This window comes from Dipodomys spectabilis, unplaced genomic scaffold, assembly GCF_019054845.1.
Source record: "Dipodomys spectabilis isolate Male_0828 unplaced genomic scaffold, ASM1905484v1 ptg000069l, whole genome shotgun sequence".
Lineage (NCBI taxonomy): Eukaryota > Metazoa > Chordata > Mammalia > Rodentia > Heteromyidae > Dipodomys > Dipodomys spectabilis.
Genome location: NW_024870746.1, coordinates 17,037,909 through 17,060,670, shown reverse-complemented (window position 1 = coordinate 17,060,670; position 22,762 = coordinate 17,037,909). Strand labels below are relative to the sequence as shown.

The 22,762-nt window shown below is 40.0% G+C and overlaps 1 protein-coding gene across 2 annotated transcripts in view; it reads left to right on the top strand.

Moving 5' to 3' along the window:
• The first annotated feature begins 4,306 nt into the window (after positions 1 to 4,306).
• Kctd3 (potassium channel tetramerization domain containing 3) overlaps positions 4,307 to 22,762 on the top strand; it is a 36,712-nt gene continuing 18,256 nt past the window's right edge. Inside the window, exons 1-9 of one of the 2 annotated variants that reach the window (XM_042681980.1) lie at positions 4,307 to 4,424; positions 7,816 to 7,869; positions 8,621 to 8,666; positions 10,040 to 10,113; positions 13,458 to 13,516; positions 14,552 to 14,632; positions 16,015 to 16,155; positions 16,712 to 16,802; positions 19,698 to 19,888. In XM_042681980.1, the coding sequence (XP_042537914.1) occupies positions 4,342 to 4,424; positions 7,816 to 7,869; positions 8,621 to 8,666; positions 10,040 to 10,113; positions 13,458 to 13,516; positions 14,552 to 14,632; positions 16,015 to 16,155; positions 16,712 to 16,802; positions 19,698 to 19,888 (820 nt within the window). In that variant the 5' untranslated portion in view covers positions 4,307 to 4,341. The remainder of the gene's footprint in view (positions 4,425 to 7,815; positions 7,870 to 8,620; positions 8,667 to 10,039; positions 10,114 to 13,457; positions 13,517 to 14,551; positions 14,633 to 16,014; positions 16,156 to 16,711; positions 16,803 to 19,697; positions 19,889 to 22,762) is intronic. The other variant, XM_042681982.1, reaches the window with a different exon arrangement.

The window sequence follows — 22,762 nt, the reverse complement described above, 5'->3', positions numbered from 1 at the left end:
GGAACAAAGCAGATTCCCATCACTCTCTCTGTTAAGAAAGGAGCAGAAAGATTAGGAGTTGTTAGGTGATGTAGCCATGTGTTCAAGGAAAGGGTCAAGCGGAACTCTCTTAGCTTAGCTCTGGAGGTACAAATAGATCCAGGAAAATATCCACCATTTTGGACCTTTCTGTTCACATCTCTCTTGTTGGGCAAAAGGTCTTACTTTTTCCCTTTCTGTTTCTTTCTTTCTTCTATCACATTGCGGGGTTGAACCAAAGATCTTGGGATTCCTAGACAGTATTCTACTGGTAGGGATGCTGAATCTAACCAGTATCATCCACATGACAGATGATAGGGTATTGGGTTTAACTGGTGCCATCTTGTCTTCATGGTAGATGCGAGGAAGTCCCACCTCCCAGGTGATGGGCATTCCTAGAGGCAGGGGCAGGGACTTGGATAATAGGTTACTGGGCCTGCCAGTCTTGAGTTTCGAACTCTCAAGCTCCCTGTGACCCTGCCCTCTGACTTGACCCTATTTAGGTCCTGACTGGCTCAGGCCATAGGTACACCATGCAAGCAACATGCCTCTGTTCCTATCTCTGTCTCCTAGTGCTCCTCCTGGTTAACATGGCGTGCCATTTCAACTTGCCATTTGAACTGATCTGGTTTGATAATATTGTTTTTCTGCTCTTTCTTTCCTCCCTGGATCTCATGGCTTAGTTTTCTGATAGTGTTAAATGTAATCAAGGGGCTGCAGGCGTTATGACAGGAGTCCGTCTGCATTTGCTGGCTTTCCAATTCAACCTCTCAAAATGTGGCTTCTTGTGATCGAGTTGCTTTACAACACTACCACTTGAGCCGTGCTACCAGTTCTTTTCTGTTTTCAGTTATTTTTAGGATAGGATTTCATACTTTTTTGCCTTGAGCTGGGCTTGGATTATGACACTCCTTTCTATGCCTCCCACATAACTGGAATTATAGGTGCATGTTTCCACACCTAGCCTTGTTCATCGAAAAGGGAGGTCTTGCTAAAATGTTGCTCTGGTTGGCCATAACTACAATCCTCCCAATCTCTACATCCCAAGCAATTGGCTCCTTTTTATTTCGCACTGCATTATCTTCTCCTAAAATTGCAAACTTGCTGGTGGAACTGGGTGCCAGTCTTGCTCAAATCAACAGAGCCAACCAGTCATCAAAGAAAGGAAGATGACAAGGAAGAATACCCAATAAGAAATAAAGTGGTGGTGGGGTGGGGGAAAGGGATAATGGAGATCCCTTGATTCAGCTTTCGGCTTCCATGAAAATCACAGGATCTAGAAATTTCTTTCCATCCAAGACAGAAAGAAATTTGAGGTGTTTCACAAAGGAAAACTTAGCAAGGCTTTATTAAGCACAGCAGGATAATATGGAAAAGTTTTCTATCTTGAACATAAAAAAAAAAACCAAGCACTTCAAACAAATGATTACATATTTGAATTGTTAACTGTTGATGATCAGCTTAACTCATTTAGATGTATTTCTGGTGATCAAGATTTGGGGTGTTGAGGAAAAACCTTGGGACTTATTTTCTCCAGGTAATGATGATCACATTCTTCATAATCTATAAGCTCTAACTGAAGATTCTACATGTATAACTTGGAGAAAAGAGGTGACACAGCACCAAATTATTCAATTTATAGGTAATCCATTATAACTCTCCATTCAGAGTGTAAACACTTTGTAAATTTATTTTTTCAGGTTTGGTGAATGAAATCTGGTGAGACTTCAAGTCCTTTCCCTTTTTCCAAAGTCTGCTTTTAGATGTTGACAGTTGTGTGGGAGTAACTTTCCTCATTATTCTTTGCAGTCTCAGCCTACAAGGTTAAAAGCTGGTGTGTGGAGTACAGTATTAGAGTCATACCCCAACCCAATGGTGTGTCTATACTTGGCATGGGTTAGAAGATGTTGCCAATAACAATGGTGACAGCAAACACTAGATAGATTGCCTATTCCCTCTGGTGGCTCCATTTGTTTATTTTTGCTTGATGAGTGGATAGTGTCTTCTTCAAAGGCAAGTTTCCAGTCATTGTCTCTGCCCCTCTCGATTTGTTACTTGCTGCCTACTCATTGGTTTTCATCAATATAATTTTTTAAAAATCGATTTTTAAATAAAGTTAGAGTAAGAGTAAAGTACTCTTGTTAGAGTAAAGCCAAGCAGAAATCCAGATACAAAGAACAAAGAAAAGGTTTATTGCCAGTAAAGTGACCGGCAAAAACCCTTCTCACAAGAGAGAAGAAGTGCTGGCTATTATGTCCAGTGACCTTGTATAACCTAAGGTTTAGGAGGTGGAGTCCCTAGTGTGGACATGTGGGTCTAGGGCTTCATCATGGAGGGCTAGGATTTATGGCAGCTGCCCAAGTAGTAGTAGATAAGGGGCCTTGCAGTTGCCCAGACCTGAAGGTCACTCTTAAGGGATCTTGCTGCCTTATATGGTGGTAGCTGCCCCAGAGGAGTGCCATCTCAAGGTAAAGGGGGGGGGGGGGAGGGTTGAAGGCTGGTTGTTTACTGCTTTTACTAAATGGGCCTAGTGTTGCCTAGGAAAGGAACATGTTTAGCTATGGGAAGGGGAAGGAGCATGCTAAGCTATGGGAAGGGACTCATTGGGCTAACACAACTTGTTCCTTAAAATCATTAAGGTAAATAGTGGCTAGCAAGGGTTCTTTGTAGTTCTCTCAAGTTATGGGCCTATCGGAAATTAAATGGTGGTTTTACCACCTAATTTTATCCTAGGAATTTGAAAACAAGATTCTACTTCCTGCTAAAGTCCATATAGTATGGGTGAAGGCAAAGACAACTAGGACTGCAAAACAGGAAAGATTCTTAGTTTGTTCCTCTGGCAGTTACCAATCTTGCCACTCTGAAGTGAGGATGAGAAGTGTCATGCAGAGCCTATGGGTGGGTAACAGAGGCCCTGAGTTCAACAAAATCCTGCTCTGCCACATCCCAGCCGTGTAATCCTCAGCAAGAGTTCTGATCATTTCAAGACAAAGTTTTCTGTTTTATAAATAGTCATAATATAGGTTGTGAAGATAAATGACAGAAAATATTGGGAAAAAAACCCTTGATAAACCCAAATTAACCATTTATTATTACTAGGCTTATCATCATGAACAGGGGTAAATAGTATGTCTCTTATATTTACATGTATTGCTCTCCTCTTTTAAGCCAAACCTGGGTAAAGCATTTTATCTCACTGGTATTTGTCATCAGAATTAAAATAATAATAATAATAATAAACCGTACCATCTTATAGATCTCATTTTGAAAAAAAAACTTGCCATCTTATAGGTTATTATTTTGAACTATAACAGTAAAACTGTAATAAAATACAATTTGTGCTGAGAATTCAGCACCACAAACTAGTGACCTCTGAAACATCATTGACTTTTATTAGCTGATACCAGTTATTGTGGTGAGACACGTAAAACATATAATGTAGTGGTCTCTAAGGTTTTGGGCTCTTATATACCCAATGTTAGAAGCAAGATACTGATATTGTGTCTATTACCTGTATCTCACATCAGTTAAATGTATATTGTATTCCAAGAACATGTGGTTGGACATTTAACTAACCCAAGAGTTTTGGGGCTTTGTCTGGTTCCTTTCTGACTAATTAAAAATCAAAAAGTAAAACCGGGTTGGGGAGGGGGGGTGGGGATGGGAATGGACGTTTAGGTAAAGCATCCCAAGGTGCTCAATTCCTCCAATTTTCACAGCATTTAGGCATCAACGTCTACCTTTTTCTATGCTTGTCCCTGGCCACGTTGCAGAAGGACGCTCAGGACAGTTTGCTCAGCCTGGCCTTCCCTCCAGATGAACAGGCCCAGGGTGGGAACGCGATCCCGAATCCTCCCTGCAGCCCCTCCCCGGGCGTCGGGAAGCTCCGCCCCCTCTCCCCCCCCCTCCCCCAGTCCTCCCTCCCCGCCCTTCCTCCCCCGCCTCCTCCCTCCCCGGAGCCGTCACGCGCGAAAGGCGAACGCTGCGTAATTTTGTCCCGCGCGGTGACCCCTCCGCGCAGGCAGCTGGCGGTGGCGGCGGCGGCCGCCCAGGCGGTGGCGGCGGCGACGCTGGCGGCCGCGCTCTGAGGGGAGGCCCGGGCGGCCCGGCGGCTGGCAGGCCGCGAGAGCCGGAGGGGCCCGAGGGGGACGCGAGCGAGTCCCACCGGACCCGGGGAAGGTGGAGGAGGCCCCGCGCGCCTCCCGCGCTCCCGCCGCCGCCCCGCTGGCCCCGCGGCCGCCGCCGCCGCCGCCGCCTCCCGCTCCGGGCCCCGCGGCCCCGGCGGTGGAAGCGGCGCGGCGATCGCGCCCCGAGCTGCCCGACATGGCGGGCGGGCCCTGCGGCGGCCTGGCCGCGGCGGCGGCGGGCAGCGGGGAGATCGTGCAGCTGAACGTGGGGGGGACCAGGTGAGTCCCGGGGGCCGGGTAAAGCCCGGGGACCCCAGGGGAGTGAGCCCCAGGCCCCGGGTCGGGCGCGGGGCGCCGGGCGCGTGCGGGGGCCCCACCGGGGCGGGACGGGGTGCGCGCGGGCCTGGAGTTGGTGAGGGACTGGTGGCTGGGCGGCCGCCCGGGACTCGAGCCTCGGGCCCGAGCGGATGCCGGTGTGGAAGGCCAGCCGGCCCGGGGAAGCCGGGCCCGGGGAAGCCAAGCCCGGGGGAGCCGGCCCGGGGGAGCCAAGCCCGGGGAAGCCAAGCCCGGGGAAGCCAAGCCCGGGGAAGCCAAGCCCGGGGAAGCCAAGCCCGGGGAAGCCAAGCCCGGGGGAGCCGGCCCGGGGAAGCCAAGCCCGGGGAAGCCAAGCCCGGGGAAGCCGGCCCGGGGAAGCCAGGCCCGGGGGAGACGGCCCGGGGGAGCCGGCCCGGGGAAGCCAGGCCCGGGGAAGCCAGGCCCGGGGGAGCCGGCCCGGGGAAGCCGGGCCGGGGGGAGCCAGGCCCGGGGAAGCCAGGCCCGGGGAAGCCGGCCCGGGGAAGCCAGGCCCGGGGGAGCCGGCCCGGGGAAGCCGGCCCGGGGAAGCCAAGCCCGGGGAAGCCAAGCCCGGGGAAGCCAAGCCCGGGGAAGCCGGCCCGGGGAAGCCGGCCCGGGGGAGCCAAGCCCGGGGAAGCCGGCCCGGGGAAGCCGGCCCGGGGGAGCCGGCCCGGGGAAGCCAAGCCCGGGGAAGCCGGCCCGGGGAAGCGCCGGCGGGCTGGGCCGGCTGGGCTCGCGCCCCCCGGGTGGGTTTCAGGCGCCGTCTCTGCCGAAGCCTGTCGTGTCCTGGGTTCGCTCCGGGCTCGCCCGGCCCCCGTGCACTCACGCACCGAGTTGCTTTCCAAGGTTCCCTGGGCGCACGAGTTTCGGTGCGAAGCCTGCCCAGGTGGGGCGTGGTTGCCTGTGGGAACTTCTTGGGGCCTGGAGTTGAGACTCAGTTTCTACTTGTAGTGTGACTCCCTGCCCACTCCCCCACCCCAAACAACAACAACAACCACCACCTGCGGTCGAGGAGTTAATTCTGGGGACCTTTGTGGATGCTGGTCCTGCAAACGGACTGAAAGGCCTTCTTCATCCTCGCTCAGGCCTTCCCTGCTTCCTCTGTGTGCTTTGGATGAAGCTCACTGGGAGGGAAAAGGCAGTTTTTTGTGTACTTGCCATGACTTATGAGTCACCTTTCTCAGAAAAGGGAGTTTGCCCAGCTGTCTGTGTTGGAAGGAAGGGTGCGTTGACCATCAGGCGCAGTGGGGGATAAACGTCCCGGACAGCCTCCCAGACAGACAGACAGCCTTTACACATCTCAACTCCTAACCGGTGTCTTTAAGAAATGAAAAAATGGCAACCATGTGGAGTGTTTTAATCCTTCAGCTTTCTGAATGGGCTAGGAAATTCAGTGTAAGAAACAGTAATACTTCATTCTTTGTTACCTCTTTTACCTGCAAAACAAAGTTACTGCATGCTGAACGTACCAATCATGAAGATTTATGCCTCCTAATATAGGACGTGAATCCCCCACCCTCCACCATTATATGAGAATATTGCAGGTAATGGATGCAACAATGGAATAGAGCTCACAAAAACAGGTCTTGTATTTGTGTTACTAAAGACAGTGTTCTCACTCACTTGATGTTCCTACTCTGATTTCTTTTCATGGTTATTTATGGCCAACTTATTTCTTTTGGGGCATTGATTGTTTTGGAATTATTTTGATGTTGCAAAACAGTGAATCTTTCTTATGGTGATCCTTGAGGTCTTTCAGTTTACCTGTCTGATTTCCCTTATTTAATTGGTCAGGTAAATTTTCTGTGACTATTTTGTCTTGCTTGCTTAGAGATTATATATGGGAAAGATGTTCATGTTTTATTGAATACAGCTTTAGTTCCTCTCATTTGTTCTTTTGTTTTCACTGTACAACTTAGGCTGTCCTTGAACTTGATGTATCCCAGTTGACTACCTTGGAATTATCCATTTTCCTGCCTCAGCCTCCCTTTTAAATCAGATTAGTGAGCCTAAGAAACTACTTAACACTTAAACTGACCTATGAAATTCATTGGTAATTTGTTTTTCCAGTCTGTTACCTGTACTTTGATAAACTCCTTCTCCCCAGAATTGATGATAATAAGACTTAATCAAGTGGTTGTTAGCCTCAAAATAACGAGTGGTTTGTTTTCTTTATGGTATTGTGGTTAGAAGTCAGGACTTCAGGCTTGCTAAGCAACATGTTCTTGCCTGGGTAGTGCCTGAATCATTATCCACCAATTTTAGCTTTGCTGTTATAGCTGGGATGACACGTGCATGCACCACGTTCAACTTCTTCCATTGAGATAGAGTCTTCCCTAAGACTCTTTGCTGCCCAGGATGGCCTCAAACCTCCATCCTCCTGATCTCAGTAAAGAATCTCAGGATGACAAGCATTTACAACCATGCCCAACTGTCAGTTGATAAGGGATTTCGAGAACTTTTTGCCCAGGCTATCCTTGGACTTTAGTCCTCCAACTTTGATCCTTCCAACCTCACCCTCTCAGGCAGCTAGAATTACAGGAATGACCCATCATTACCCAGCGTTGCTGAGAGATTTTTGAGTGAATGAAGCAACTTTTGCAGATAGCCCAACTATTAGGTAAATATAAAAATAATTTTGAATGCATAATTTGTAATGGAGTTAATATGAGCTCAGATGAGTAATATAAAATGAGCAGAATGGCCTATGCCTATTATCCTCGCTAATCTAGAAGCTGAGATCATGGGAATTGTGGTTCAATACCATCCTTGGGAAAAGGTTTGAGACCTTATCTCAAAATAACCACTGCAAAAAAGGGGCTGGCAGGGCTTGGTAGTAGAATGCCTTGAGAGGCCCTCAGTTCAAACCCCAGTACTGAAAAACAAAAAAGAAAACAAGTAATATGAATTAGAATACTTGGGAAAACATTACAGCTTTGGTAGGCCTTAATGGTATCAATAAAGGTGGATTGAGACCTGAAGAAACCGACCAGGCTAGGGTAAAGACATCAACAAGACAGTGAACAGCTGTTTAGCGATATTAGACTCCTGGCTATTACAGGAAAAAAAGAAAGTTTGGAGAGATGAGAGAATCTGAACCACAGTTGTGTTTATGAAATATTATAAGGTGGAGAAATAATTATTTGATTTTGCTGAGACCTCCTTGGAATAATCTTTGCTCTGAATTGAAAATAGTAAAGTTTAGATATGTTAAATGTAATAAAGTTTATATACCTATAGTTATGGCTGTAATCATTAGCCAGCATATTAAAACAAGTTAATACTGAAATTTCAAATTTTGTTCTCATTTATAATACTAAGTAATTTTCATTTGCAGATTTAGTACCTCAAGGCAGACTCTTATGTGGATTCCAGATTCTTTTTTTTCAAGGTAATTTATATAATTCTTTATTATATTACACATTTGATTTTTCTTGTCAAAAAAGGGTGTTTTTTTTTGAATGAAAAATGCCTGTAATCCTGGCTCCTCTGGAGGCTGTGATCTGAGGATTGCAGTTTTAAGCCAGCCTGTGCACAAAAGTCCAATAAACTACCAAAAAGCTGGACACAGAGCTGTGCTCACCTGATAGAGCACTAGCCTTGAGCCAAAGCTCAAGGACTGTGCCCAGGCCCTGAGTTCTAGCCCCAGGATGGACACACGTACATGTATGCATACACACACAAACACACACACACACACATACACATACGTATACATACACCCAATGAGGAAAATGTGTGTGTGTGTTTTTTTTTTTTTTTTGAGATAATGTTACTATAGTCGCCCCTACTATCATTGAACTCTTGATTCTCTGGCTTCCTCTGTGTCCTGAGTGTTAGAATTTGAGATGTAAACCACTATACCTGGCTTCTAAGTTTTAATGCTTAAAATAGACCCGTTTTGATTTTGGTTTTGATGGAGAGACAAAAGTCTTGCTCTTTGGCATAGTCTGGCTTGGAACCCTATGTTCATTTCTCCTATGTATTAGGATGATAGGTTTGCACCAGGAGGCCTGGCTAAAGTAGAAATATTTTAAGTTAGTGACAGAAAACTCGTTTGTATCGGTTTTAGACATATGATAAAAAAAGAATCTATTCATGCTTAGATTTCAAAAACTAACTCTTATTTTAATGGCTTCTAGTTTGCTGAGTGGAAGAATTTCAACACTTCGAGATGAAACTGGTGCTGTGAGTATATAATGTTGATATTTATTTCTAATGTAATTGATGTTTAATCCCTACTATGCAATGAGTAAGAATACAGGAAAACTAGCATTTTAATCATCACTAAATGAAAGTTATATAATATAATATACATAAATACATGTACATACATATGTGTGTATACATATATATTTCTTGCCATGTTTAATGTATCTAAGCAAAAGAGACTCCTAAATAGGAGCTGTTGTATGCAGCAATTTTAGGTATTCATGATTAAAGAAATGGTAGGATATAATGTTATATTGGCAATAGTAGAAATGGACAGAATAAGAAACATCAGATTAATAAGGTACTACCTTTTAAAATTTTTTTTGGGAAATAGCCTTATGAACTTACTAGTAATGGCATAGAGAGGAAAGTATAGGCCTCTAAAATTTCAATCAAAAAATAGTTCATGCAACAACATGAGGGTGGCAGCTCAGATACTCACAAAGTCTTTGTTTGGAGACAGCAAGACAATCATGTTTATTTGCTGTGGTAACACTTTCAGATGAAATAAGGTAATAAAGCCAACATATCCACATGGGTTTATTAAACATCCTCATCAGTAGTAAGGTCTCCACACATCTATGACATTTCTTCAATTTCTGATGAACTCAAATACAAACAGAAGAATTTTACTAATTGTAAATACATATTTGATCAGTATAAAAAGTTTTATTATTGCTAGTCTTCCCCTATCTAATTAATTGGCTAAGGTGGCATTAAATGGTTTTCAAGTTATGGTTAGACCTCTTGCAATCAACTCAAAATAGTGTTTGTACACATTGCCTTAAATTGCTATCAGGTATGTATTTCCCACTTAAAGATTTTACTTTCCTGTGTATATGCTGTGGTGTTATATTTGTTAGTTTAAATAATACATATTTTTTTGTCATCACCCTTTCCCAACTGTTGAGTAAACTGATGTAGTAAACTGTAAATGTAAAAGTGTTGTGAGAGTAATTAATTCTCTTACAATTTGGATAGTAGCATGAAATCCTTACTTTTTGGATTTTTTAGTTTATCTGTAGTTTATCTCAGTCACTGTCACCAACAGATTCTACAATGTAAGGTATTTGTAATGTTTTCAAAGGACTTCTTGAATTCTAAATTTTCAGATAAAATTATTTGCTTAGGTGTCTTTTTCCCCTTAAATACCAATGAGTAGAAATAAGAAAATGGACACTGTCAAATTAAATGCAGAATTACAACTACATTCTGATTTAGAAACATTTTAAGAATGGAATCATTGAAGTAGGATATTTAAACAATTCAGTCTTAGTTCTTTCTTAGTATTTCAGATAATGAAGGTAAACATTGATTTTTTAAAATTTAAAATGCATTTTCATTTGTAGATATTTATTGATAGAGATCCAGCTGCATTTGCACCCATTTTAAATTTTCTTCGGACAAAAGAACTAGATTTAAGGTAAGAAATTAATCCTTTTTAGAGTGCATTCTGTGTATTTTGAGTATATTTTATGAATAAAGAATGTGTTCTGAGCCTTTTTTTAAATTGACATAATATATGTACTTATTTATGATGTTCACTTTTATAGTTACATTCATGTATCCAGTATATGTATAATAATCAGATCAGGGCAGTTAGCATTTCTGTTTCTTCAGATACCATTTTTCTTTATCTTCTGTGTATATATGTGTGTGTGTGTATGTATGTGTGTGTGTGTGCATGTATGTATGTGTGTATGTGTGTATGTATGTGTATGTATGTATGTGTGTGTGTATATATGTATGTGTGTGTGTATTTATGTATGTATGTGTGTGTATACTAGAGCTTGAAGTTGGTGCTTCACTTGGGCTCTTTTGTTCCTGGCTGATACTCTTACCAGCCACTGCTCCAAAATTATTTTAAATGTTTAAACTATTTTAACTATCAGAATTATTTTATTACTCCCTTTTCCCACACCTTTGTCAAATATTATCATTTCTATGGGCTTGGAACCTTCACACCCTTCTGAAGTGTGTAGTTAATTGTAGATTATAGTTGCCCTATTGTGCTATGTAACATTAATGGTTTCCCCCAATTATCTATCATCACTTGTTCACTATACTCCTCTCTCTCCCTTTACCTTCTTTGTCTCTAATAACTATTCTACTCCGCACTTTTATGTGATCAGCTTCTGTTTTTATTTCACAAATAACAACATATGATATTTGCCAAACTTATTTTGATTGTGTCCTCAATTAAACTTCCAGTGAGTAGAGGCCACCATCACCTCTTTTGTGAGAGTACCCCAACAGCTTCTCGAGCAGTTTCCATGCCTTGTATTCCTTCATTTCATTTCATTTTCTTTTCTTTTCTTTTTCTTTTTTTTTTTTTTTGGTTGGTAGTGGGGATTGAACTCTGGGCTTGGGCGCTGTCCCTCAGCTTTTCAGTTCAAGGCGAATGCTCTACTGCTTGAGCCACAGCCCCACTTCCGGTTTTCTAGTCGTTTATTGGAGATAAGAGTCTCATGGATTTTCCTGCCCAGGCTGACTTTAAACCGAGATCCTCGGATCTCAGCCTCCTGAGTAGCTAGGATTACAGGCGTCAGCCACGGTGCCTGGCCCTTCATTTCATTTTCTATATTGAACTATTACTATCCTCTGAAAATATGTATGAGATCAGATTGCTACTCTATTTAAAACCCTTAGTTGTGATGTCATAGGGGACTTAAGATTTAGATTTTTGTTTATAATCTGGTCCTTGCTTAATTTCTATTACAACATTTAGCATCTTCCTGGTCTTTAGCATGATTATTGGCATGTTCTTTGCCCTGTCCCATCATTACCACAGCACTTGCTCTAGGCACTTCCTTTTTCACAGGTATGTCTTCACAAGACTAAGTTCAATTAAGGGCCACTGGCACATATTGCCAAAACTCAGAACCATGTTTGATGTACAGTAGGGGTTTACTGCATGATTTTTGTATGTGCCTGTTTATGTTTCTCTTGGTGTGTGTGCATGTGTAGCTAATTGAATGATTGTTTCAACAATTTGTTCTTATTGGGAAGCAGTAATTTGTATTTTATTGTTCTTAAGGCATGCTACTATTTTTTTGAGATACAATTTGTAGAGATCTAGGTGATAATTTTAGTTGCTTCTTTGTATGATTTGATTATTTTGGCTTATGTTCGCTAAAAACCAAGCTCACTATAGCAGAGACAGTTTGGTTTGATTTATTCCCTGCTATTTTCCTTGAGTGCATATAGTACATGCAAAATAGATGTTTATTAAATGTGTAAAAGAAGGTGGAGCTTTTTCTTTTTTCATTTTTGAGAATTTTTTTGTATTGTGGACTTATTTGGAGGTAGGAAATATATTAAATATATTACTAATTCTTGAATAAGATTATTTTTGTCCATATCACTTTATTATGGAAGTCATGTGACTAATACAGTATTTTATCAACCATGAAAGGGATTAGTTTAATGTCTGTATTTATTGACTGCTTTTCTTACACATTACTGGACTTTTTCTTTTTTTAAACTTGAAAAGCCTACCAAATTTAGCCAGGCACTGGTGGCTCATGCCTGTAATACTAACAACTCAGTAGACTGAGACTGAAGATCCTGGTTCAAAGCCAGTCCTGGGCAAGAAAGTCAATGAGACTTTTATCTCCAATTATCTAGCTAAAAGTTGGAAGTAGAGCTGTGGCTCAAGTAATAAAGTGCTATCCTTGAGTAAAACAACAACAACAAAATCAAAGAAGCCTTTGGGACAGTGCCCAGGCCCTGAGTTCACACATATACACATAAAAAAAAAGCCTAGCAAATTTAAATTTTTTGAATAGTCTCTTCTACAAAGATGGGAAGAGATAAATTTTAAAAAGCAAACCAAAAACAAATAACTATGTTCTAGATCTTTGCATAAAGTTTTTGGTATTGCCCATACTTGTTTGTCCTCCCTAGGAGAGGGACTTATTCTTCAAGAATGTAATCTGTGTTCTGAGCTACCTTGCTGATAGTGCTGTGTTCTGTTAACACAAACAATTTTGAAATGGAATCAGGATATTTTAAGCATTCTTACATTAAACTAGTCACAGTCAGTTCACAAATGAGAACAGGTTAATAACACAGTTACACTTATTTATTAAGGCCAGGGAATGTGTAAAATCTTAAGGGCAGATTATAACTGAAAACTAAAATTAATCATTAGTATTTTAAACTTTTTTACTTTTTATTTTCCTATTGCTTAATGGTCTGAGTATGTAGTTATATCATCTTCATCTGATTGAAGATAGTCCTTGCTAAACTAATTTTAAAAATATTTTTATTTTTCTTTTATTCATTCATCACATATTTCATATTACATGGCTGTACATGTACTTCGCTAAGCATTGTGGAAGGAATAAAGCTCATAAGTCAGAAGTAAACCAAACCTTTAGAAAGCTTATACACAAGGCTCAGATTAAATACATGTAGAAATGATTGTACTAATAAACTAAAAGCAATTCCATAAAAGAATGGTTTGCATTCTGGTCTTTATCTTGTGAGATTCTTCTTGGTTGTTTACCTGTATTAGCTAAGTCATCTGTATATGAATGGTTTTCAGGTTAAGTATAAAAATGGTTTTATGACAAAATGGTGAATTCACATGCGTATTTTAGACTTTATGATTTAAGGATATTAGATAATAGATATTAACAGAAAAGTAAGCTTTAAGGTTTTATAGCATTGTCCACATAACTTATTATTTTCTTCCTTTTGCTTCAGATGATAATCTTAAGTTGCCACTGTTAAAAGAACGTACATTCATTTGTTTCTTTGTAGGGGAGTGAGTATTAATGTACTCAGACACGAAGCAGAATTTTATGGAATCACCCCTTTAGGTATGTGTTCTTTTTTTTTTAATTGTGAAAGTACTGTATAGAGGGGTTACAATTGCATGGGCAAGGTAATGAGTACATTTCTTATCAAGCATTGTTGCTTCCTCCTTTGTTTCCCCTTCCCATCCCTTCCCATCCCCCCTCCCCACCTCCCTCACCTGATTCCCCCCCTTCACCAAAGTTGTAAAGTTCGTTTTTCCACATAACGACTTGTTGCAATGGGTCCACCTGTATTCCTATTTAAATGATTTGTTTTTTTCCCTTCCCCTCCACAAATTATACCAACATCAAATACAGTGAAAGTAGGGGTTATACTGTGGGGGGAGGGACATACAAAGCAACAAAGAAATAATCTTATAAATATGTTAGAAACAATCGCATGAAAGAAAAAAACATTTGAATATTTATCTTGGGGTTCCTTTTCATAACATTAATTTATCTGACCTTTTCTGCTTGACTCAGACATATACTAGTTGTTGCAAATAAGGGAAACCATGGGACCTATGTTTCTTTGGGCCTGGCTTACTTCACTTAATAGAATTTTTTCCAAGACTTTCCATTTCCTAACAAATGGGACAATGTCATTCTTTCTGATGGAGGCATAGAATTCCATTGTGACCCAGCAATCCCACTTTTGGGCATTTACCCAAATGATCACAAACAAGACCACACTAAAGCTACCAGCACAACTATATTTATTGCAGCATTATTTACCATAGCTAAGATATGGAACCAACCCAGATGTCCCTTAGTAGATGAATAGGTACGTGTTCTTATCTCAGTAGTTTACGTTTATAATTTGACTGTGCAGTAACATTGCTCAAATTAAATGTGTTTTCTATAAGGTCCTAATTGTTGTTGGAGGAGTTCAGAACTTAGTTTGTATGGATGCTCATGGTAAAAAGATACTGTCAACTTTGAGTTAATGTGACCATTTCTTTTTTTTTTCTTATCCTTTTTAACTAGAGAAAATAAAAATGGAGCAGTATTTTTCTGTTTGCATGTACTCTTGACAAGTTTGCTTTGACATGTTTCTAGTAAGAAGGCTGCTTCTGTGTGAAGAGCTGGAGCGGTCCTCCTGTGGCAGTGTCCTTTTTCATGGCTACTTGCCCCCACCAGGTATTTTGGCTTTACTTTATTCAGTCTTTTAAGAAATTCTTGCAAATATATAAAAAGGAAGACTCTTCCTTGATTTTGGCTTCTTTTTATAAATCGACAGCTAGGATTTTTTTTTCTTCAGAAGTGAAGTCTTATACGTTCCTGTTTTAGGATAGGTTTTCACTAACTTTTCCTGTAATGGACCAGATACACTTTATGAAGTAAAAGATCTCATGACACTGACTTGTGTGTAAGGGGCTGGCTGTCAGACTTCATTTTGTAGAACTTGGGGGCCCTTTAGGGATGTCAGTATTTCCTCAGCCCTGCTTTGTTCAGGAGACTTAAGCCTTTGCCTATAATAGTGGGTTTCTGGGGCTGGGAAGGTGGCTCAGTGGTAGAGCACTTGCCTTGCATGCATGATGCTCTGGATTTGATTCCTCAGCACCACATAAACAAACAAATGAAAAAATAGTGGGTTTCTAAGCATGGTTTAACTTAAAAAGACTCTCCATGAAGCCAGGCATGGTGGCTCAAGTCTGTAATTCTAGCGCATTGAGAGGCAAGTTATGCAAGGACTACAGTTCAGGGCTAGCCTGGGCATAAAAGTTTGTGAGAGACTGCATCTTAGCCAAAGACTGGGCATACCTGTCAAGCCGTATATAGTAGAGCAAAATGGCTGGGTGCAGTGTATGTTCCTGTTACCCCAGGAACAAAGGGAAGCACAAATAGGGTTACATTCTAAGCTTACATGGGGATAAAGTCAGGCCTTCCTAGCTAGAAAATAACTGATAGAAAAAGGGACTAGCAGGGGCTGGGAAGGTGGCTCAGTGGTAGAGCGCTTGCCTTGCATGCATGAGGCCCTGGGTTCAATTCCTCAGCACCACATAAGCAAAAAGAAAAAAGCCAGAAGTGGCGCTGTGGCTCAAGTGGTAGAGCGCTAGCCTTGAGCTGAAGAGCTGAGGGACAGCACCCAGGCCCAGAGTTCAGGCCCCATGACTGGACCTCCCCCCCCCCCCCAAAAAAAAGGGACTAGCAGAATAGCTCAAGTGGTAGAGTGCCTGCTTAGCATGAGTCTCTGAGTTCAGACCCTTGAAAGTATAGTTAACCTGCCACATGGTAACTACGTAAATGTAAACACTGGTTCACAGACTGTTTGAATTGATGATCTATTGACTTAGTAACCCAAAGCTAGGTAAAAGTGGAACATACATGGTAAATCTTATTTATTATAATGTGGCAAATATCACAAATTCATTGAAACATATCTTCTTTTTTTTATTATAATTAATTTTTTTCCACTATTATCTGAAGATTTCACATTTTTTTGTTTCTCTGTTATAATGTAATAGTTTTCATTTTTGGAAGGTTAAGTTAGAAATAAATTTGTCTTCTCTCCTTTTTAGGTATTCCTAGTCGTAAAATAAACAATGCAGCCAGATCCTCTGCTGATTCTAGGAATGGACTAAATTCTGCAGAAGGAGAAGCCCGTGGAAATGGTACACAGCCTGTTCTCTCTGGAACTGGAGAAGAAACTGTTAGGCTGGGTAAGCAAAAATTCCATACATACAGCAAGAAGAAAACATGGTTTATTTCTCATTGACACTCTGCATTTTTTTTGTTTGAATTTGTAAGTTTTGCCTTATTCATTTTTTTTTTTTTTTTTGAGTAGTGCTGTGGGTTGAACCCAGGACCTCTCACATGCTAGACATACATGCACTCACCCTTTGCTACTGATGAGCTATGATCCCAACCCCTTAATGTCTGTTTTGAACCTGCATTTATATCTTAGAAAGCGGAATTAGCATATCATTTTTATTTAATGTTATGTGATCTTCTGCTTATGCAGAACAAAGATTACATACTTTCTGTTAAGAGGCAGAGATTGAATTTAAATTTTAATGTTTACAGGCCATACAGTCTCAGTTGGAACTACCCACATTTGTTGTGGTAGTGTGCTAGCATGCACAGTAGTTAAACAAATGAGCATGACTGTGTTCTAACGAACTTAACTGAAACAAAAAGAAGACTGGAATTGGCTGGTGGGCCACAATTTGTCAACCTGTTTTACAAAGTAAAATATTCTTTCTCTAAACTTAACAGGATTTCCTGTGGATCCACGAAAGGTGCTGATAGTGGCTGGCCACCACAACTGGATTGTAGCGGCATATGCGCACTTTGCTGTGTGCTACAGGTGATGTGTAATAAGTGATATTTTATTGTATTATTATTCTGAGAGTTATTTGGCTTCATGTTAAATGACATTAGAGAGGATTATTAATACATGAAAGTTTCCTTTCTATAGTGAGTCAGTTGTTTATACTCTTTAGTAGGGAAGAGTAAGACTGCTGGTTATAACTACTGTGTGTTGGGAGTAAGGTAGGGAGACCGTACAGTTGTGTGCACAAGTAGGGTGTCGGATTTGTAATATGTGAATTTTATACAATAGTATGCTTTTACTTGTTCTTATGTTCTCTGAGATTAAAAAAGAATGAAGGATAATATAGCTAGTGATGGTCTTTTGTTAGTGAAAGGTTAGATTTCTCAGACCACTATATGTGGTAAGAAATAATGTTGATGGTAGAGACTAGTATAGAAGCACAGAAGTGGTTCTAGTGGTAGAATTTATACCTGTGCTGGAGATGGACACTTGAACTTAACACAGTGAGTGACAAAAATAGATGGTGCTGTTACTTGTTCATTCTTTGAATTTGTTGGTGTCAGAGTTGAGGCTTGAACTTAGGGTCTGGGCACTGTCCTGAGATTCTTTTGCTCAAGGCTAGCTAGTACTCTATCACTTGAGCCAATTCCATTTCCAGCTTTTTGGTAATTAATTGGAGATAAGAGTATCATATACTTTCCTGCCTGGGCTGGATTTGAGCTTCTATCCTAAGATCTCAGCTTTCTGAATAGTTAGGGTCATTAATTATAGATATGAGCCACCAGTACCAGACTTGAGATTAGTTTTGACCACTGTGTTGTATAGCTACTATATGATGCTTTGGTATTATGCCCATGTGATGTGAAAAGGAAAAGAGGTGAGGAATTATTTAGATATGCTATCCTGATTAAAACATCTTTTTATCTTGTAATACTCTGATTAACTAGAAATACATGCTTGGCCAAAGATTAAGTTACATATAGTTTTATTATTATATTCCTGAATTGGTGATCACAAGATCATGTCATTTACCTCATGAAATCAATCCTGCATCTCTTAACTGAATTAAGTTAGGAACTCAGCACTTGTTCACATCAAAAGAAGCATGTTGATAGTGTTTCTTGAAGTGCTGTCAGTCTTGTGTGCTCAGATGGACGGTCTCTAAAAACATCTACATTTCTTTCCTAATGTTTGTTAAGTTTTAGTAAAAATATCTACATTTCTTTCCTAATGTTTGTCAAGTTTTAGTTTGGAATTATTTTCATGTTTATCTTAATATATGATTCCCTCTAGTGGCTGAAAGGGGGTAATTACCAACCTTAAAATGCTTAGGAAGAATAAACTTTCCTTATGCTCTGAAGCTTTAGGTAAAACATCATTAATCCTCCAAATCAAGGAGGTGGAATGATTTTTTTTTCTATGAATCATAGTTGTACTTTAGCATACATACTTAAATGAAATTGAGTGGAAGTATTGTTATTTAGGTCCTTTATGAATACCTAAGGCTTTTGGTGAAGTTTTGTTTTATTGAGCTAAATATAGAATCCTCATCATTATGCATGCTAATAAGTACATGGTCTACTACTGAACTACAACCTTAAGCTCCCAAAATTTGATTTTTTTCAAAATATGGAAAGTAGTATGTAAGGAAACAATTTTGTTCCTCCATCTTTTACTTAATTCTCTTTAGGAAGAACACAGAGAAGATTACATTTATATTTACATCATTAGTGCAACTTTGAAAGTATTTAATAGTCAATTCATCATTATGATTTCATAAGTAGGCTGTAAATGTATGAAAACATGCTCGATATGGAATGCAGGTTACAAAGATGTAAAGTCAGAGCACAGTGGTCACTAGGAGTGGAGAGGTATATTTATTGGAGAAATTAAATATTAAAGAATATATTAATGGGAATGAGCGGGAAAGAGGAAACAGCTGACACCATGCAAAAAGAAAGAAATGTCCATATCACCCGATGTGGAAGAAATAACTGTATTGTCAAAGCTCATAGAACTCATAAACTTTATAGGCTATGATAAAGACAATTTGCCCCATGAAGGTTAGAATGTGTTTGTGACTTTAAGTATCACTATCTCAGGATACTGTAGAAATTTATGAAATTTATGTAATTACAATCACAATAAAAATTGCTATGAAAAAGGAAATAGAGCAGTGCAGTGTTTTTTAGTAGGGAAAATGGGATAAGGGAGAGTGATGGAGGATATGCACACTATTATGTCTGTGTGGAAATGTTATAACAGAATATCTCCTTATACAGTTAATCATCAAAGAAAACTAATTCTGTTTGGTTAAAAAAAAAAGAGAGAATACATTAGCTTTTGTATTTAGGGAACCAGTAGTCCATTCAGTTTTACATTTTGGAATTTGCAAACCAATTTTCAGAGCCCCACTCTTTATTTAATTGCTCCATAGAATTAAAGAATGTGGAGGACTTTCTAATTTTGGTTTGCCTAGCTAGGCAATGATAAGACTGAAGTATAGAAAACAGATCAAGGCATGCCTTTCAGTTAGCAATAGTAACTTTAATACCAGAAAGTGATTATAAAATTTCTTTTAAAATTCTGATTCTTGTTCACTCATACCCATAGAAGATGACAGTAAGACTTTGTGGACAAATATGAAAGATATAGCCATCTTTGTCTTGAGTTTTCAAAATGTTTTAGGTAACTTACCCTATTCTTTTGAGAAAAAAAAGAACTCTAATCTCTTTATAAATGGTCATTTGTCCTGGGTATAAACATCAGGCATTTCAGAGATAAAATTTACATATCAAAATTTTATATTTACTAAATATGAAGATGGTTATACAACTCGATTAATTCCTAATTATTTTTGGTACACTGATTTGCATTCTTTTTGCTGAACTACTGAGTCTAATTTAGGTGTCTATTATTTCTTAACAGAATCAAAGAATCTTCAGGATGGCAACAAGTATTCACAAGCCCATATTTGGATTGGACTATTGAACGAGTGGCTTTGAATGCAAAAGTGGTTGGAGGTCCTCATGGAGACAAAGACAAGATGGTTGCCGTTGCCTCAGAGAGTAGCATTATCCTGTGGAGTGTGCAAGATGGTGGAAGTGGAAGTGAAATTGGTAGGAAGAATTTAGTTCATGTTGCATGTTGGTGTTGTATAGGATAGGTGGACGTTTGGGAGTAATTGACTCTAAACACGGACACTCCCGGGACTGTTAGCTAGAGTTGCCACAGCTTCTCTCTAGGGTCCAGTCAGTGAGAAGAATGAATTTCCTTGCACCTCACCCATAAGATTCTAGTGTCAGTTTTCTGCCTCCTGAATTCAGGGAAACCCATCACTGATTGCTTAGGTTTCACCTCTCTATGCGGTGATAGAAAGTTCTCTTAGCCAGGACACCACAGTGAAGAGGTGCTTTTCACATGTTTCTGTCCTCTGTCAAGTCCTCTGCTGCATACTGTTCAGTCAGTGCCTGAAAACAGGCGCCTACATTTTGTGTAGTTTTTTTTAAGTGGGGAATAACTGGATATTATTTTTTTCTATAAGGAGCTGGACAAGTCCTCTCTAACAATTTTAGACAAAAGGTGGCTACTTAATTTTTTTCTCTTCTATTTGTGGGTGTGGGGCTTGAACTCAGGGCATACGCGCCGTCCCTGAGCATGTTTGTACTCAAAGCTAGTGCTCTGCCACTTGAGCCACAGCACCACTTCCAACATTTGAGTGGTTAATTGAAGATAAGAGTCTCACAGGGACTTTTCTGCCCGGGCTGGCTTTGAACTGCAATCCTCAGATCTCAGCCTCCTGAGTAGCTAGGATTATAGGTGTGAGCCTTTGCCGCCCAACTAAAAGTTTTTAATAATAGTACAATGCTAATTATACAGAAAGGAAATTGGTAGAGATTTACTTTTTATCTTTTTTAAGTTGCCTTTTTATAAATCAAAATTTTTGTTTTCAAAGGCTAATATTTTGAGATGGTACAATAGAAATTTGTTCATGATCTGTAAAAGAAATCATTTTTTGTTAACTATGTTCTTCAGAACTTGCCATCATCATCCAAAGAAAATTGTTGGGGTTTGTATGTCTGTAATAGAGCTCTCTTAGTGATTAAAGTGTCTTCAGTATAACTTACATAAGACAGTTGTACTGGATTTGCTATAAGCAGTATTTTACTGATAAGGTCCTTAAGAAAGGAACTTGTTATTATTTGTACTATTGTCTTTCCTGTGGGTAGAGGTCAAGATTCTGGAGCCTAAGCAGGAATAATACTTTAATGAGAAGATTCACAATGTCTTTCTTGATTGCCCAGAAACCCATCCTTCTCCAGAGTAGTATCAATGTTAGTTTTCCTGGTTTTGTTTCTGCCTTTCATACAGGCCTCAGCCCTGAATTTAGTTTAGAGATTTCGAAAAATTATTTGGCCTCATAATTCAAATAATATTACGTAAGAATTCTAAAATTGCATATAATTTGAAATAATTTCTTCTTTCTGCTTGGAAGTGGAAGTTTTATTTCTTATCCAAGTGTGGTCAGATGAATTAGCTTTTTTGGTATGTTGTATTTAATTTGTTTTGTCTTTTTGGTTGACAGGCTGAGTGAGGTGTTATATTCATATGTATATAGGGAAGATAGAAGATATTCCCAGCAGTACTCCCCCCCCCCTCCCCCTCCCCCCATAGACCTTGAACTTGGGCCCTGGGTGCTGTCCTGAGTCCTTTTGCTCAAGGCTGGTGCTCCACTACTTTGTGTACAATACCACTTCCTGTTTTCTGTTGGGTAATTGGAGATGAGTCTGGTGTACTCCTCTGCCCAGGCTGGCTTAGAATCATGGTCCTCAGATCTCAGCCTCCTTAGTAGCCACCAGTGCTCAGCTCCAGCAGTGCTTTTTGTTTCTGTTTTTCTTTTTTTTTTCTGACCAGCATATATCCTCTTGTCTTTCTTACTGTTAAATGCCTATTTCAATGCTAGTTGAGAATTTAAAATGTTCTGATTATTGCCACTGGTTTTGTATATAGAATAGTCCTCAGAGGATGAATTCATAATATATATCGGTGTAAGATTCAAGAGGACCTGGCAATCCCTGTCTTATGTTAATGCACCTCACTTATCCTTAATTCTTTCCTTTGAATTGTTCAAGGCCTTATGGGTCTTTCCTCAACTAAATGCTAACAAAATTATATATGTTGGTACGCACATAGTTTTTCTTTTTTGAAATAAGCAAGCTAATAATTGAGTAGAAATCTATATAAAACAATTTGTTTTTCTTTTTAAAGAGAGAATCTCACTGTGAGCCCAAGGCTTGTCTGGGACTCACTAGATAGCCAAGGCTGTCCTCAGACTCACAGTCCTCCTCACTTACCCTCCTAAGTGCTACAATTAAATAGATGTTCACCAGCACATCAGCCATGAAACAGTATTTAATATGTGTGGCTTATTCTCCCTCACTATTAGATTGAGCTAGAACTGTATTTTGTAGGTGAGATTATTAAGAATCAGAAAGTGAAAAATAATACTTTTAGAGCTAGTATTTCAATCCATAGTCTATTGACTCCTTGCACACTGCTCTGCTAAAGACAGACAACTATATAAGGCGATTAGATGCCATTCCAAGGTGAGCCTGGAATTCTTTGTCTAGCCATACTTGGCTCTTTTATTTATCTATTTTTTGGTTCTTTTATATTAATATGTAAGGTTTGCTCTTTACAATCTCCTTTACTTGTGTCATCTTCTCTTTCTTCCCATGGCTTATTCACTTTTAATTCCCAGGTGGTAAGTGGAGGTGAGGCTCAAGTGGTAAAGCACCAGGCTTGAACAAAAAAGCCAAATAAGCCCCAGACTGGCACATTTTCGTACTAAATAAATAAGCAAATAAATCTTCCAGATGGTTTTAATGATCAATTAGGATTGACAACCACAGCTTTAGATATCAAGTCATGCTTTTTTATCAGTGTGATTACAACAGATTCTCTGCTCTGGAGTTCTGTAAACTGCTAAAAGA